The 17,521-nt window shown below is 60.4% G+C and overlaps 1 protein-coding gene across 3 annotated transcripts; it reads left to right on the forward strand.

Moving 5' to 3' along the window:
• The first annotated feature begins 1,027 nt into the window (after positions 1-1,027).
• Positions 1,028-15,438, forward strand: PNP (purine nucleoside phosphorylase). Of its 3 annotated transcripts, none has more exons than XM_030539887.1 (6): positions 1,028-1,145; positions 2,912-3,084; positions 4,994-5,097; positions 10,070-10,245; positions 10,708-10,898; positions 14,336-15,438. In XM_030539887.1, exons 1-6 carry the CDS (start codon positions 1,117-1,119, stop codon positions 14,548-14,550), a joined length of 888 nt encoding a protein of 295 aa, XP_030395747.1. In that variant the 5' UTR covers positions 1,028-1,116; the 3' UTR covers positions 14,551-15,438. The 3 variants fall into 3 exon arrangements, with proteins under 3 accessions (XP_030395747.1, XP_030395748.1, XP_030395746.1); XM_030539888.1 differs by having other exon boundaries at positions 2,915-3,084; XM_030539886.1 differs by lacking the exon at positions 1,028-1,145 and adding an exon at positions 2,521-2,589 and having other exon boundaries at positions 2,915-3,084.
• The last annotated feature ends 2,083 nt before the right edge of the window (positions 15,439-17,521 follow it).

Below are 17,521 nucleotides of genomic sequence, written 5' to 3' on the forward strand. Positions count from 1 at the left end.
GGGGGGCGGGGCCATTCAAGGCTCCACCCCGATCTGCCAACCCCGCCGGGGGGTTTCCCGCCCCCCCTCCGCGCGTAAATTTGCCCCCATTTCGCTGCGGGGAAGCATGTGGCCCCGCCCCCGAGCCCCCTCTCCTCGCCAGGAGGTGGCCAGGGGGAGCGTTCTGCGGGGGGGCGCTCCAGCGCTGGGGGGGGGGGTTACAGTTACTTGTGTAAGAGAAAGCCCCGAATACCGGGAGGTCTGGTCACTCCCCGGCGCCGGGGGCCTGAAATGGGGGGGGGGGCTAGGCTGGAGGTGTCTCTGGCGCTGGGGGATTGGGAGTAGGGGGGGCTGGATGGGGGTTTCTGGCGCGTTGGGGGGCTGGATCAGGGGTGTCTCTGACGCCGGGAGTCTGGGTGAAATGGGGTTGGATTGAGGGGTGTCTCTGGCGCTGGGGGCTGGAATGGAGGTATCTTTGGGGATGGGGGGGGCTAGATTGGGGGGAGTGTCTGGCACCAGGATATGGGAGTAGGGTGGTGTCTCTGGCATTGAGGGTCTGAGAATGAGGAGGGGCTAGAACGGGGGTCTCCCCCGGTGCTAGGAGACTGGGAATGGGAGGGCTAGAACTATGGGGTCTCCCCAGGTACTGGGGGGCTGGAATGGGGGGGTCTCCTCTGGGCATTGAGGGGCTGGGAAGGGGAGGCAGTATAGGGGGTCTCCCCCAATGCAGGTGGGCTGGAAAGGGGGTTTCTCTGGCGCTGGGGGGCTGGGAATGGTTAAGGGGCTAGAACGCGGTGTCTCCCCCTGGTGCTGGGGAGCTGGGAATGGGGGGATTTCCCCTGGGTAGTGAGGGTCTGGGAATGGGGGGGGTCTCCCCTGGGCACGGAGGGTCTAGAATAGGGGGGTCTCCCCCAGGGTTGCGGGGTGTCTGGCGCTGAGGGGCTAAAATGGGGGATCTCGCCCCTGGGCGCTGGGGGGGTCTCCCCAGCTGCTGGAGGACGGGGTGTGGGGCTCTCCCCCGGAGCCAGTGCAGGGCAGGGAGCGAGGGGGGCTGGTGGGGCCGGGCCGGGGGCGGGGCGAAGCAGCCAGAGTCACCCGGGCCCGGCAGCGCCCGGCTCAGCATCGCCCGGAGCCGCCATGGAGCCGGCAGCATCGGAGGAGTGCAGGTGTGCGCGGGGGGAGGGGCGGACTCCTGGGTCCTCTCCGGGAAGGTTGGGAACCAGGACTCCTGGGTTCTATCCCCAGGGATGGGAGGGGAGTGTGGGCTAGTGGTTACGGGGCGGGCTGGGAGCCAGGTCACCTGGGATCTCTGCCACTGATGCCCTGAGAGGGTGTCTAGGCGCTGGTGAGTGTGTGCGGGTGGGGGGGGGTGCCGGGCAGTCTGGGGAAGCGTTAATTAGCCTTGGCACTGACGGCGGCTGGCACTGGGCCCAGGACCCCAGGGAGGGGTTGGGGTGATCCTCTAGTGCTGAGCAATGGGTCTGCCTGGGGAGAGCGCCCCCTGCTCCGCTCCCCTCAGCCCAGCGCCTCTGCTGTGCCCCCCGCAACCCAGCACCCCCTGCTGTTCCGTCTGCTATATCCCCATAGTGCCCCCTGCTGTGCCCCCCTGTAGCCTGGTGCCCCCTGCTGTACTCCCCTTGTAGCACAGTGCCCCTGCTGTGCCAGCTGCTGTACTCCCCCAGTACCCCCTGCTGCGCTGCATCCCAAGCTGTGGGGAGCCCTGCACAGTGACCTCAGCCTGGTGCAGGAGGATTAGTTCTGACCCACTCGTAATGGGTGAGGGGCCATCTGCTCCTGTAGGGAATGTGGGACTCTCTCTGACCCCCTAATGCCCTGCTGGTGGGGGTGGGGGGACTGGATGGCTCAGGGGGAGCAGGGAATGGGGCATGGGGCTGTTCCACTCCAGGGAGCACTGGCCCTGATCTGGCAGCTGCAAGGATTGTTTACCGGTGCCCCTGAGTCCCGCCCCACAGTGCCCTGCCATTCCACCCCTTGCTAAGACTGGATTCTCATGTTCATTGTGCCTCCAGGCTCCCCCAGCGCCTGGATGAGTCAAAGCCGTCTGAACCAAACAGCTAGCTTGGCAAGTTTCCCTCCAAAACCCAACATGTGACTCAATCCAGGGAGAGTGGAAGGGGGGGGGGCAGCATGGATTTGGGGCAGAGACCGTTTCTCAATTCTGGGAAACCACCACCCAGATGGCAGCCTACCAGCGCAGGGCCCTGTGGTGTAACGGCTGAGGTGGAACCAGCAGGAAAGGGGCAGAGATGTTTCTCTATTCTGGGAAACCACCACCCAGATGGTGTCCTCCAGTGCCCGGCCCTGCAGAGTAACGGGCCCCTGGGGCAGCCACTTCCCTGCCAGTGGCCTGGGCTGACCCTACTCCCTGCCCCTTCCCACACACCCCTTAGTTAATGATCAGCCAGCCTGAGAGCAGTTCCAGGCCAGCCTGCCTGACTCTGCAAGTTGCCGGCTCTCAGCACTCTTCTCCACCTCCCAGTGATAGAGATCAGACCCAGGCTAGTGGGGGCTGCGGTTTGGGATGAAGGGCACTGGCAAAGCTGGGGTGAGGAGATTTCCCCGCTTGCCCTGGCAGGGTGGATGGTGCTGGTAAAGTGCCGCTTTCTGCCAGGCTGGGGCCCTTCTGGGATGAAGAGCAGGCAGCTCCCTGCAGGACTGGCCCAGGAGCCTGGCAGCCCAGAGGTCCCTGCCCTTGTCCTGGCCTCCCTGGGGTTGGCGCCCCCTGCTGGAGGGGATGAGCCCGTGTGTCCGTGTGTCTGTTTCCGTGCGCCCCCTGCTGGAGGGGATGGGCCCTGTGTGTATATAAAAAGCGACTGTGTGTGTGCGTGTCCTGTGCCTCCTGCTGGAGGGGATCAGCCCTGCTGTGTACGCATATGATTCGGTTTAACTCTCTCTCGTCTCTTTTCGCCGGCAGGTACACCTACGAGCAGCACAAGGAAACAGCCGACTGGCTGTTGGATCACACCACACACCGGCCCAGCTTGGCCATTATCTGTGGCTCTGGCCTCGGGGGCCTGGCTGACCAGGTGAAGGATCCAGTGGTTTTTAACTACACGGATATTCCCAACTTCCCCCAGAGCACAGGTACCCGGCGAGCGGCGGCTATACTGTATAATGGGCACTAGGGGCAGCAGAGGGTGGGGGTGGGGAAGAGGCGGCTGTACTGTATAATGGGCACTAGGGGCAGCAGAGGGTGGGGGTGGGGAAGAGGCGGCTGTACTGTATAATGGGCACTAGGGGGCAGCAGAGGGTGGGGGTGGGGAAGGGCGGCTGTACTGTATAATGGGCACTAGGGGCAGCAGAGGGTGGGGGTGAGGAAGGGCGGCTGTACTGTATAATGGGCACTAGGGGCAGCAGAGGGTGAGGGTGGGGAAGGGGCGGCTGTACTGTGTATTGGGCACTAGGGGGCAGCAGAGGGTGGGGAAGGGGCGGCTGTACTGTATAATGGGCACTAGGGGGCAGCAGAGGGTGGGGAAGGGGCGGCTGTACTGTATAATGGGCACTAGGGGCAGCAGAGGGTGGGGGCGGGGGAGGGGCTGCTGTACTGTATAATGGGCACTAGGGGGCAGCAGAGGGTGGGGGCTGGGGAGGGGCTGCTGTACTGTATAATGCAGTGTTTTTCAAACCGTGAATCACGACTAGTGTCCAGATGTCCCGATTTTATAGGGACAGTCCTGATATTTGGGGCTTTGCCTTATATAAGTGCCTATTACCCCCCACCCACATCCTGAATTTTCACACTAGCTTTGTGGTCACCCTAGTCACGACCCACTACTAAGTTGCGGCATGTAAGGCGCTGGGTTGCCTTGCTCTCGTCTGCACCCCCGACCGGGCCGTTAAAAGTCCAGTCGGCAGTGCTGCCGGGCGAAGGCAGGCTAGTGCCTGCCTTTCCGACACTGCGCTGTGCCCCGGAAGCAGACAGCAGCGGGTCCAGCTTCTAGGCAGGGGGCCACAGGGCTCCGCGCACAGCCCCTACTCCAAGTACCGGCCCCAGGGGTTATGCCTGCGGGTGAGAGTTGCGCAGAGTCATTTGCATGCCTCCACCTACGAGCCAGACACGCTGCCGGCTGCTTCTGGGGCGCAGTGCAGTCTGTGGTGCACCCTGGCTGCGCTGCTGACCGGGAGCTGCCAGAGGTGAGTCTGCGCCTGCACTCCAGTCCCCTGCCCCATCCCAGAGCCTGCATCCCCAGCCCAGAGCCCTGACACCCTCCCGCATCACAACCCCTCCTTGCCCCAGCCCTGAGCTGCTCCCAAACCTGGATCCCCTCCTGCACCCCAAGCCCCTCATTCCAAGCTCAGAGCCCTGAGCCCCTCCCGCACCCCAATCCCCTGCCCCACCCCAGAGCCTGCACCCCCAGCCCAGAGCCCTGACCGCCTCCCACACCACAACCCCCTTCCTGCCCCAAACCTGAGCCCCTCCCAAGCCTGGAGCCCAATCCCCTGCCCCACCCCAAACTCCTCATCCCCAGCCCAGAGCCTTGACCCCCCTCCTGCACCCCAAGGGCCTGCCCCAGCTCTGAGCCACCCCAAACCCAGAGCCCCTCCTGCCCCCCAACCTCCGTCCAAGCCCAGATACCCTCCCACACCCTGAATCCTCATTCCCGGCCCCACCCCACAGCTCTCACCCCCTGTACCCCAAACCTCTGCTCCAGCCCTGGGTCCCTCCCACACCCTAAACCCCTCATCCCAAGCTCCACTGAGTCATGGGCATCAACAGTTTTCTTCAACTGGGTCCCCAGAAAAAAAAGTTTGAAAACCACTATTATAATGGGCACTCTAGGGGCAGCAGAGGATGGGAGATGGGAAGGGGCGGCTATACTTTATAATGGGCTATATGGGGCGAGGGACAGGGGAGTTCAGAGGGTGAGGGGTGGGAGGTGCAGAGGGCGAGGGTGGGGGGCTGCACAAGTCGGGGGGGTGCAGAGGCGAGGCAGGACCTACACTGCGTAAGAGGCCCTGGGGCCAGCATTTAACCCTTTCCCATCTCTGGCAGTGGTGGGCCATGCGGGGAAGCTGGTGTTCGGGACGCTGGCGGGCGTAAGCTGTGTGGTGATGAAGGGCCGGTTCCACATGTATGAGGGGTACCCGCTGTGGAAGGTGAGTGGCTCCCTGTGGGGGAGGTGATGTGCAGGGAGCCCAGGGCTGGGATAGCAGGGGGCTGCGGGTCGGTAGTGAGGGGCACAGGGGAGTGAGGGGTCTGTGGTTTGGGTGGGAGGGGTGGGGGAGGCTGTGGGTCAGGAGTGAGGGGCATGGTGGAAGGGGTGGGGGGACTGCGGGTCAGGAGTGAGAGGCATGGTGGGAGGGCTGTGGGTCAGGAGTGAGGGGCATGGTGGGGGGGCTGTGGGTCAGGAGAGAGGGGCATGGTGGGAGGAGTGGGGGAGGCTGCGGGTCAGGAGTGAGGGGCATGGTGGAAGGGGTGGGGGGACTGCGGGTCAGGAGTGAGGATGGAGGCACATTTGATACACCCTTTTCCCTCATGACCTTACTCCTGCCAACCCAGCCAGGGTCAGGGGCGGAGAGAAAACACACATCCAAGCCGCAGCTTGAGGTACTCACTCAGGGTCCGTCTACCGGCGGGTAGTGATCGATGTGTCGGGGATCGATTTATGGCTTCTAGTGTATACGGGATAAATCAATCCCCAATTGCTCTGCCGTCGACTCCGGAACGCCACCGCGGCGAAAGGCAGAAGCGGAGTCGAAGGGGGAGCGGAGGCTGTCGATCCCGCGCCGTGGGGATGCAAATAAGTGATTCTAAATTAATCTAAGATACGTCAACTTCAGCTACACTATTCTCATAGCTGTAGTTGCGTATCTTAGATCGGTTCCCCTCACCCAGTGTAGACCAGGCCTCGCTCTCGGGTAACTCCTGGTGGAAACAGCAGCAGGGCTGGGTGCCTGAGGGGGTCCACCACTCTCCTGGGACAGAGAGCCCTCTGTAGAAACCATGGGGCAGGCCGTCCTGGGTCCTGATCTGATGTCTGGGGTGGGCAGCTGAGGTTGGAGGTGGATGTTGAAGGAGGAATGTGTGTGCAGCTTGTCTCTGTCTGTTCTGGCTCACTGGGGGTCTGGAGCAGCCCTGCTATCTGGTTGTGTGTTAGTGTAGAGCAGGTCCGGGTCCACCCCCCTTCTCTTCCCCTCCTAAGAGCCCCACTTGTCCAGGGAAGGAGTTGCTCTTTCCCTTGGCACTGCCGGCAGGACAAGAACACATATTTAGCTTTGAGCACCACCGGGGTCGCTGCAGCAACCTGCCTGCTCCCTTCCGTGCAGAGAGGTGACCCATGGGGGGGCAGACACTGGGTCACATTACACCCCCCTCCACGCCCTAGTTCTCTGCCAGGATTTGCCTGCTGAGCTCTCCCCTTCCCTCCCCTGCTTGCTGGAGGCAGCCTGGGACCTGGACAGGAGAGATAAATAGACAGCACGTGCACCAAATAGTTGGGAGCCTGGGGGCAGTAGGGAGGGAGGGCTGCTGCTTCAGCTCTGCAGGGAGAGGTCAGCTGCTTTCCCACAGAAGACCTGAGGGCAAGGGGGAGGCCTGGCTGCCTGGGGAGAGGGGTGGGTATGACTCTCCAGCTTTTTGGGGGGAGCCTTTAAATTCTGCCCTGCCCTGCCCACATCAGCAGCTGAAGGTCCTGTCCTCCCTGCTTCCCTGACTCAGAAGCTTCCCTCACTTGGTCCCAGGTGGGCTGCTGCCTCCTCAGAGTCAGGCCTGCAGATGCATAGGAGATAAATGAGTGTGACTGAGATCAGCTCCCCCATGTGCTTCCTCCGTCCCCATCTGAACAGGAGTGGGAATGGGAGTCAACACTGTGGTGTCTGCCTGCCTGCTGTGACTTCCTTGAAACCCATTTACCTTCCATTCAATCCCTGATTGCTTACCCACTGTTCTCTTTTCAACAGTTTCTGTTTCCACTACAAGTTGTACCTCACAGTACGCTGAAATTCTTCGGGGCAGGGCCTGGTCTAAACTGTTGGGCACAATATTGTGTACATTTCTGTACTGCATCAAGATTAGGAATAAGGAAACTCCTTTCTTTGCTCCCATCTTAATCCCATATCCTGCAAACCTCATTCATCCTCTGCAAGTCACTGGGGTTCCTGCTGTTAGTGTGAGGATGGAACTGAGGATAAGGTGTGATTGTTGTGATTTACAGTTTCAATCAGGCCTGTAAACTGAGAGAGAACTCTAGTGGGGATAGGTTTCAGAGGGGTCGCCGTGTTAGTTTGTATCAGCAAAAACAATGAGGAGGCCTTGTGGCACCTTAGAGACTAACACATTTATTTGGGCATAAGCTTTCATGGGTTAGAACCCACTTCATCAGATGCATGGAGTGGAAAATACAGTAGGCAGGTATATATATGTATATACAGCACCTGAAAAGATGGGAGTTGACTTACCAAGCATGGGGTCAGTGCTAACGAGGCCAGTGCCATCAAGGTGGACATTGCCCATTCCCAAAAGTTGACAGGAAGGTGTTGTCACGGAGTGTGGGGGGACACAGGGCCCTACACCCCTGGCTTCCTGCCATTCACCTTGACTCTCAGCAAGCCAGTAAAGCCGAAGGTTTATTTGGATGACAGACACACAGTCCAGGATTGGTCTTGCAGGCACAGAGAGTAGGATCCTCCCCAATTAGATCCATCTAGGGGTCCCAGGGGCACTACAGCCCCATTAGGGAATCAGAGCCTCATCTGCGCTTCCCTCCATTCCCCAGCCACCTCCTGAAAAAAACCCTCTCTCCCCCCAGCGTCTCCTCTCCCAGCCTTTGTTCAGCTTCCCTGGCAGAGGTGTCACCTGGCCTCTAACCCCTTCCTGGATTCTCACGTTACATGCTCAGGTATCTTTCCTCAAGGCCAGTTGCCATCCCCCAATACAGATCGTCCTCCCAGGCCAACACCCCCCACTCAGCATTCAAAGACCACATTAAGAACAATCTCAGTTCCTCACAGGTGTGACTATCAACAAAGGGAAAATTATTTTTTGTAGTGACTCCCAGTCTTTAGTCAGGCCTAATTTGATAGTGTCAAGTTTGCAAATTAATTCCAGTTCTGCAGTTTCTCGTTGAAGTCTCTTTTGGAAGTTTTTTTGTTGAAGAATGGCCACTTTTAAATCTGTTATTGAGTGTCCAGGGAGTTGGAAGTGTTCTACCGGTTTTTGAATGTTACAGTTCTTGATGACTGATTTGTGTCCATTTATTCTTTTGCGTAGAGTCTGTCCTGTTTGGCCAATGTGCATGGCAGAGGGGCATTGCTGGCACAGGATAGCATCTATCACTTTGGTAGATGTGCAGGTGATCGAGCCACTAATGGTGTAACTGATGTGGTTAGGTCCTATGATGGTGTCCCTTGAATGGATATGCAGACAGAGTTGGCAATGGGGCTTGTTGCAGGGATTGGTTCCTGGGTTAGTGTTTCTGTTATGTGGTGTGTAGTTGCTGGTGAGTATTTGCTTCAGGTTGGGGGGCTGTCTGTAAGCAAGGACTGACCTGTCTCCCAAGGTCTGTGAGAGTGAGGGATCGTCCTTCAAGATAGGTTGTAGATTCTTAATGATGCACTGGAGAGGCTTTAGTTGGGGGCTGAAGGTGATGGCTAGTGGTGTTCTGTTACTTTCTTAGTTGGGCCTGTCCTGTAGTAGGTGACTTCTGGGTAGCCTTCTGGCTCTGTCAATGTTTCCTCACTTCCCCAGGTGAGTATTGTTGGTTTAAGAATGCTTGGTAGAGATCCTGTAGGTGTTTGCCTCTGTCTGAGGGATTGGAGCAAATGCAGTTGTATCTTATGGCTTGGCTGTAGACAATGGATTGTGTGATGTGGTCTGGATGAAAGCTGGAGGCATCTAGGTAAGTATGGTAAGTTTCCAGTATAGGGTGGTGTTTATGTGACCATCGCTTATTTGCACTGTAGTGTCCAGAAAGTGGATCTCTTGTGTGGACTGGTCCAGGCTGAGGTTGATGGTGGGGTAGAAATTCTTGAAATCCTGGTGGAATTCCTCAAGAGCTTCTTTTTCCATGGGTCCAGATGATGAAGATGTCCTCAATGGAGCGCAAGTAGAGCAGAGGTGTTTAGGGGACGAGAGCTGAGGAGCATTGTTCTAAGTCCGCCATAAAGAGGTTGACATACTGTGGCCATGCGGGTACCCATAGCAGTGTCGCTGACTTGAAAATATAAATCGTCCCCAAATCTGAAATAGTTTGTGGGTGAGGACAAAGTCACAAAGCTCAGCCACCAGGTTTGCCATGACATTATCGGGGATACTGTTCCTGATGGTTAGTAGACTGGGAGTGGCTGGGTCACTACAAAAAATAATTTTCCCTCTGATACTCCCCCCCTTCTTGTCACTGTTGGGAATGGACCACATCCACCCTAACTGAATTGGCCTCGTTAGCACTGACCCCCCACTTGGTAAGGTGACTGCTGTCTTTTCATGTGCTCTGTATGTGTGGGTCTGTCCTATATATAAAATAATATCCAGGTACCAACATGACTGCAACAAAACAGCAAAACCCACCAGTTATCATATGTCAAGATATACAAAATAACTATCCGAAAACCAGAAAGGATTTGTTGATTTAACTATTCACTCACTAGTCCATTTGTAACAAGCCCAATTTAGAAGTTTATATCACTGAATTTTGACTCTAACAAGATCTCAAGTAGCATTTTTCTTGCTTTCCATATCTGTAAATACATTATTTATTACTGATGGATATATTTGTGGATTTGTGTGCGTACAGTGAAATCAAAGGCTTATTTCTAAGTTATCTACAAAAAAAAAAAAATAGAGTTTTCACTACAGCCCCCTCACCCCAACACCCTGTAGTGAAAGTACTACATACCGAAACTCAAGGGGCACCAGAATGTAAGTTCTCCCAGGGCGCCATTTTCCTTAAGGCCAGGGACATGGAGGAACACAGGGGGCTGCGGTTCAGGAGTGAGGGGCATGGAGGGAGGGGAGCTGCAGAGCTGTACTGGGCACTCAGGGCTGAAGAGTGTCTGGCACTGGATGCTGCTCCTCCACCCCCCAATTTTGGAGGTGGCCACCCCGCCCCCATCCCTGCTTGCCTCCCCACAGGTGACGTTCCCGGTGCGGATCTTCCATCTGCTGGGTGCACGGACCCTGATTGTCACCAACGCGGCCGGCGGCCTCAACCGCGGGTATCAGGTGGGTGACATCATGGTGATCCGGGACCATATCAACATGCCTGGCCTGGCTGGCATCAACCCACTGAGCGGCCCTTGTGACGAGAGGTAGGAGCTGCTCCCCCCCGCGCTGGGCACCCTGCGCCTCCCCTCCCTGCCCCCCTGCTGCTCAGCCCCTTGCTGCCCTGCCCTACCCTGCCCCACTAGGCAGCAGGCCCCCTCCGGCCCCCACTAGGCACCCAATATGCTCCCTCCCTGCTGCTCCTCTGGGCACCCAGTGCCCTCCTTCCCTGCTGCCCCTTCCCCTGGTTTCCCCCCTGCTGCCTCCTACCCCCCAGTGTTTTCCTACAGCCTCACTGAAGCTGTGCCTCTCCCTTACCATGGTCAATGGTGGCAGCAGTGCAAAGCCCGGGAAATGGGTGGGAGCCCCTGGGCAGGGACGGGACCCTGATTCCTGGCCAGAGACCAGCACAGGGGACCCCAGGGCCATTCCCTGCTTTGGGAAGGGATAGGGGGGCGCCTCCGTCTCCGATCACCCCACGAGCTCTCTCCCCTCCCCTGCCCACGTAGGTTCGGGCCCCGCTTCCCTGCCATGTCAGACGCCTACGACGAGCAGCTGCGGGGCCTTGCGCTGGCAGTGGGCAAGGAGCTGGGCTATGGCCCCAGCTTGCACGAGGGCGTCTACTGCACCTTGGGGGGGCCGAACTACGAGACCATCGCTGAGTGCCGCTTCCTGCAGCAGCTGGGAGCCGACGCCGTAGGTGAGCCACGGACGGGGGGCAGAGGGGACAGAGGAAGGGAAGGAACGGGGCCAAGGAGAGAACAGGGAGGGAAGGAAGGAACGGGGCTGAGGAGGGAACAGGGAGGGAGAGAGGGAGGGAAGGAACGGGGCCGAGGAGTGAACGGGGAGGGAGGGAAGGAGGGAAGGAATGGGGCAGAGGAGGGAACAGGGAGGGAGGGAATAGGGCAGAGAGGAAACGGAGAGGGAGGGAGGGCGGGAAAAGGGCAGAGAGGGAACGGGGAGAGAGGAAGGGAGAGAAAGGGGAAGGAGGGAGGGAGGGAAGGAACGGGGCAGAGGAGGGAAGGAGGGAGGGAAGGAACGGGGCAGAGGAGGGAGGAAAGGAACGGAGCAGAGGAGGGAACGATGAAGGAGGGAGGGTGGGAATGGGGAGGGAGGGAATGGGGCTGGGGAGGGAACGAGGAAGGAGTGAGGGAGGGAATGGGGCCGAGGAGGGAACGAGGAAGGAGGGAGGGAGGAAAAAAACGGAGGAGAGGAGGGAGGGAGGAAAGGTACGGAGCAGAGGAGGGAACGGGGAGGGAGGGAGGGAATGGGGCAGGAAGGAAGGAACGGGGCCGAGGAGGGAATGGGGAGGGAAGGAACGGGGCCGAGGAGGGAACAGGGAGGGAAGGAACGGGGCCGAGGAGGGAACGAGGAAGGAGGGAGGGAAGGAACGGGGCCGAGGAGGGAACGAGGAAGGAGGGAGGGAGCGAATCGGGCCGAGGAGGGAACGGGGAGGGAGGGAGGGAGCGAATCGGGCCGAGGAGGGAACGGGGAGGGAGGGAATGGAGAGGGAAGGAACGGGGCCAAGGAGGGAACGAAGAAGGAGGGAGGGAAGGAACGGGGCAGAGAAGGGAGGGAGGAAAGGAACGGAGCAGAGGAGGGAACGGGGAGGGAGGGAAGGGATGGGGCAGGAGAAGGGAACGGGGCAGGAGGAAAGGAACGGGGCCGAGGAGGGAACGGGAAGGGAAGGAACGGGGCTGAGGAGGGAACGAGGAAGGAGGAAGGGAGCGAACGGGGCTGAGAAGGGAGTGAGGGAGGGAAAGGGGAGGGAAGGAACAGGGCCTGGGAGGGAACGAGGAAGGAGGGAGGGAGGGAACGGGGCCGAGGGGGGGAACAGGGAGGGAAGGAATGGGGAGGGAGGGAAGGAACAGGGCCGAGGAGGGAACGGGGAGGGAGGAACGAGGCCGAGGAGGGAACAGGGAGGGAGGGAAGGAAGGAACGGGGCCGAGGAGGGAACGGAGGAGGGAGGGAAGGAACGGGGCCGAGGAGGGAACGGAGAAGGAGGGAGGGAAGGAACGGGGCCTAGGAGGGAACGGAGAAGGAGGGAGGGAAGGAAGGAACGGGGCAGAGGAGGGAGGGAGGGAAGGAACGGGGCCGAGGAGGGAACAGGGCCGAGGAGGGAGGGAGGGAAGGAACGGGGCCAAGGAGGGAGGGAGGGAAGGAACGGGGCCGAGGAGGGAACGGGGAGGGAAGGAACGGGGCCGAGGAGGGAACGGGGAGGGAGGGAATGGAGCCTTGGAGGGAACGAGGAAGGAGGGAGGGAAGGAACGGGGCAGAGGAGGGAGGGAGGGAAGGAACGGGGCCGAGGAGGGAACGGGGAGGGAAGGAACGGGGCCGAGGAGGGAACGGGGAGGGAGGGAATGGGGCCAAGGTGGGAACGAGGAAGGAGGGAGGGAAGGAACGGGGTGGAGGAGGGAGGGAGGAAAGGAACTGAGTAGAGGAGGGAACGTGGAGGGAGGGAAGGAACGGGGCCGAGGAGGGAACGGGGAGGGAAGGAGGGAGGGAGGGAGAGAAGGAACGGGGCCGAGGAGGGAACGGAGAGGGAGGGAGGGAGGGAGGGAAGGAACGGGGCCGAGGAGGGAATGGGGAGGGAAGGAGGGAGGGAGGGAGGGAAGGAACCGGGCCGAGGAGGGAACGGGGAGGGAAGGAAGGAGAGAGAGAGGGAACGGGGAGGGAGGGAAGGAAGGAACGGGGCCGAGGAGGGAACGGGGAGGGAGGGAAGGAAGGAACGGGGCCGAGGAGGGAACAGGGAGGGAGGGAGGGAAGGAACGGGGCCGAGGAGGGAACGGGGAGGAAGGGAGGGAACGGGGAGGGAGGGAGGGAAGGAACGGGGCCGAGGAGGGAACGGGGAGGGAGGGAGGGAAGGAACGGGGCCGAGGAGGAAACGGGGAGGGAGGGAGGGAAGGAATGGGGCCGAGGAGCGAACGGGGAGGGAGGGAGGGAAGGAACGGGGCCGAGGAGGGAACGGGGAGGGAGGGAAGGAACGGGGCCGAGGAGGGAACGGGGAGGGAAGGAGGGAGGGAAGGAAGGAACGGGGCCGAGGAGGGAACGGGGAGGGAAGGAAGGAGGGAGGGAAGGAAGGAACGGGGCCGAGGAGGAAACGGGGAAGGAGGGAAGGAACGGGGCCGAGGAGGGAACGGGGAGGGAGGGAGGGAAGGGAGGAACGGGGCCGAGGAGGGAACGGGGAGGGAGGGAGGGAAGGGAGGAACAGGGCCGAGGAGGGAACAGGGAGGGAAGGGAGGAACGGGGCCGAGGAGGGAACTGGGAGGGAGGGAGGGAACGAAGGAACGGGGCCGAGGAGGGAACGGGCAGGGAAGGAAGGAGGGAGGGAAGGGAGGAACGGGGCCGAGGAGGGAACAGGGAGGGAGGGAGGGAAGGAACGGGGCCGAGGAGGGAACGGGGAGGGAGAGAGGGAAGGAACAGGGCCGAGGAGGGAATGGGGAGGGAGGGAGGGAAGGAAGGAACGGGACCGAGGAGGGAACGGGCAGGGAAGGAAGGAGGGAGGGAAGGGAGGAACGGGGCCGAGGAGGGAATGGGGAGGGAGGGAGGGAAGGAACGGGGCCGAGGAGGGAACGGGGAGGGAGGGAGGGAAGGAAGGAACGGGGCCGAGGAGGGAAGGAAGGAGAGAGGGAAGGGAGGAACCGGGCCGAGGAGGGAATGGGGAGGGAGGGAGGGAAGGAAGGAACGGGGCCGAGGAGGGAACGGGGAGGGAGGGAAGGAACGGGGCCAAGGAGGGAACGGGGAGGGAAGGAATGAGGGAGGGAGGGAAGGAATGGGGCCGAGGAGGGAATGGGGAGGGAAGGAAGGAGGGAGGGAGGGAGGGAGGGAGGGAGGGAAGGAACGGGGCCGAGGAGGGAACGGGGAGGGAAGGAGGGAGGGAGGGAAGGAACGGGGCAGAGGAGGGAACGGGGAGGGAGGGAAGGAAGGAAGGAACGGGGCCGAGGAGGGAATGGGGAGGTAAGGAACGAAGGAGGAAAGGAAAGAAGGAACGGGGCCGAGGAGGGAACGGGGAGGGAGGTAGGGAAGAAAGGAACGGGGCCGAGGAGGGAACAGGGGGAGCAAGCGGCTACGGGGTGGGGGCCGGGCGTCGCCCGCTCTCTGTCGCCCCCTGCAGGCTGACGCAGGCTCTGCCCCCAGGGATGAGCACGGTGCCCGAGGTGCTTGTGGCCCGACACTGCGGCCTGCGCGTCTTCGGCTTCTCTCTGATCACCAACAAGTCGGTGCTGGAGTACGGGACCCGGGAGAAGGCCAACCATGCCGAGGTGCTGGAGGCCGGGCGCCAGGCCGCTCTCAAGCTGGAGCGCCTGGTCTCTGTGCTGCTGGAGCGCATGAAGGGCAAAGGTCTGGTGTAGCCAGCGCGGGGGTTCTCTCCCCTGGCACCTGCCTCCAATGCAAACTGCTGCCCTGCCCCTTCCCCTGCGGCTCACTCTGCTAGCCTGCCCCCCACTCTTGGTTTTGTGGCCGTTGCTCCTGGCTCCCAAGTGTGCTGATCTCAGCCCAGAGCCCCCTCCGGCAGCCTCTGACTTCCATCCTTTCCCTAATGAGGGGTTGGTGTCCGAGGCTGGCATCCTGTGGCGCTCGCGGTGCTGCCGCTGGAGTCCTGCAGACCATGGGATTCCTGCCCAAGCCCCTGTCTCAGCTCCAACCCCCACTAATGCCCCCTTCCAGGGGTGCAGCCTGGGATGCTTCCCCTGAAAGCAGCTGCCTCGATCGCTGGCACTACCGGGGATTGTCACCTAGCCGGTGACGCCACAGAAGACTCTGCGTTCCGGCCCATAGGACTGCTGCTCCTAAATCCCCTGGGCAATTTGCCTAAGCCTGTGCCGCCCGCTCACAGGTGAGGAGAAACATTTTGGGGGTTGTTATCCAAACCCCCTTACTGGGGAAGGGATCAACTCTTGGCTCAATGCCAAGGAGGTGGGGACAGCAGCCCAACCCTGTCTGGGCACTAGGCCGTGTTCGGTGCAGGTGAGAGCCGGCCCTCTCTTCACATTCCCACGTTGGACCATTCCGGCTCTTCTGCAGTGGTATATTTTGTTACCAATGCTCAGTTTGCAGCTGGGATGATTCAGAGCTGCCACAGCAATGGGGAGCCCCCAATGAACTGGGGGTTTGGCTCCCCCAATACCAGGCAGCTCTGCCCCTCGCAATCCTGCTGGATTTTATCATAGGACCACTCCACCGCTGCGTTCTGTCAGTTGCGCGCATTGCTAACAATACAACAATGACAGAACAAGAGAGCTTAGGGCTGTGTTTGACAGAATTTTGGGGTGGGTTTATGTGTTATAGGGGCAGGGCTTGGCTTGCAAGGGGTGTGGTCTATTTCTGCGTCCTTTCCTGTCTTCCTGCACCAGCTCCCCACCTCTGTATGTTGGAGGGGAGGTTGGGTCCTTGGCCGGTTAACGCCAGTTGCCACAGTATGGGGCCGCTTGCCCAGTTGGCTACTGATGGGTGAAACCCCCTAGGTCGGGTCCTACAGAACCTGGGTAGGCAGGGGAAGGCTCCATCACCAATCAGTGTCACATGATGTCCCCCATCTCTGTCCCCTGAGATACCTGCCCACCTGTCTCCATGTGAACCTCTTTAGCCCTCCTCTCTGAGCATCTGAACCCCTAGGGCCACTCCTCTGTCCAACCATCCCAGGCTGGACGGGAGTCATGGTTGGATTAACAGGAGCATCGTGTGGCAGACAGGGTTGGACAAACCACCAACAGAGCTAGTCTTGGATCACTTGGCCCTGCTTTAGCACAGAGGCTGGACTAGATACCTTGCGAGGTCCCTTCCTGCCCACCATGTCTGTGATTACAGGACCCCAGCCAGCCCCCTCTGGGGGTATCTGAACCCCTCTCGTCTCCTCTGACCCACCCCCGTGCACATCCTCTCTCGGTGCATAGACCCGGTGGCTCCTGTCGCTGAGTGGGTGGACCCAGCTCTCTCTTGAGCTCAACGGAGTGCCCGCATCCCACGCCAGAGCGGCCTGACTAGAAAGCCCGGGTGCTTTCTGTGCCTTTGCCCAGTAGACCCACATCTTGTAGCTGCTGGGCCCTCAAATCCTGCCCTGTGAGGAAAAATTGGAGCTGGTCTTGAACACCGCCTAGATTTTCCATCGCCTTATTAAAGGTGTCCCGGATGGGAACCAAACTGGGGCCTGTCCTGGGGGCAGCCATCCCCTGCGGTTGCATGCTGGCTCATCGAGCGTTCATCTGCACCTGGTTCTGGGGACAACCACCTTGGCTGAGTGGGCCTGGGGAGAGGGCTGGCAGGCAGCAGGTGCTGAGGAGAAGCTCAGCCTATTGATAAAGCATCAGCCAAGGCCAGGTTGCTTTGGTGCCTGGATGGGGCCATCACGATGCAGCCAACCCCAGCGTCCTGGGGAACCGCTCGTCTGAATTGCTCCCCGTGGCCCCTCTCGGAGAGTGCCAACCAGGTCAGGGGAAGATGCCAGCCCCCCCCCAGTAGTAGACAAGGGACAAGCTGCCCTCACAAGAGGACTCCAGCCAGTCTCTCTAGCTCGTTATGGGCCTGGTTCGAGCTCTGCTCTGAAACCCCTGGACTGAAGGGTCTCCAGAGGCAGTGGAGACCCCCAGCGGCAGCAGAATTTCAGCCCCTTTTTCCAGCAACTGAGTTTGTTTCTCAGACCTGAGAGAGTCAACGAGGCCCAGATAGCACTGGCTGCTCTGATCCCTCTCTGTGCCCCACTGTGACTAACCCCAGGCCCAGCAGCCCTATGGGGCTGGCCCAGCCTGGGACCGCGCCATGACCGGCCCCCTTGCTCCGCCGTGAAGCTGTGGGTCTGATACAGAGCCCTCACGTGCATCTCGGACACAGCAAACTTTCCTGGCCTTAACAACCTCTGAGAGGGCCCCCTGGGGTTTTGGGGTCCTGGCAGGACTGGGTCTGCCAATTAGCTCTGCCTTGGTGCCCACCAGGGGCTGATTAAGACAGCACGGCTTGTTGGGGGCAGAGAGGAGAAGGAAGCTAGTTAGCTGCACTAATATCCTCCCGTGCGCATCAGCCTAACTGGGAGAATATTAAACTGACTGGTGCCAAGCTGAGATGGGGCAGAAGGGGCCGGTGCATAAGCCCGGGGGGTGATTGGCCCAGGAGCCTGGCAGTGGGGCTTCTGGGATGGGACTGGCAAGGGGCCTCTAAACCCCTGACTGCCAGGCCACTCAGGGGTCTCAGCCATGAGCCCTCCCCTAGAGCTTGGTGCCAGCTCAGCCTCGAGGGGCAGGGAGATGAGGAGAGATGGATGCCCTTGGCATCCAGTGGTTTGGGCATGTCACGGGGGCTGTGTGAAACCTGTTTCCAGGGCTCTGGTTT

Source organism: Gopherus evgoodei, chromosome 21, assembly GCF_007399415.2.
Source record: "Gopherus evgoodei ecotype Sinaloan lineage chromosome 21, rGopEvg1_v1.p, whole genome shotgun sequence".
NCBI classification, from domain to species: Eukaryota; Metazoa; Chordata; order Testudines; family Testudinidae; genus Gopherus; species Gopherus evgoodei.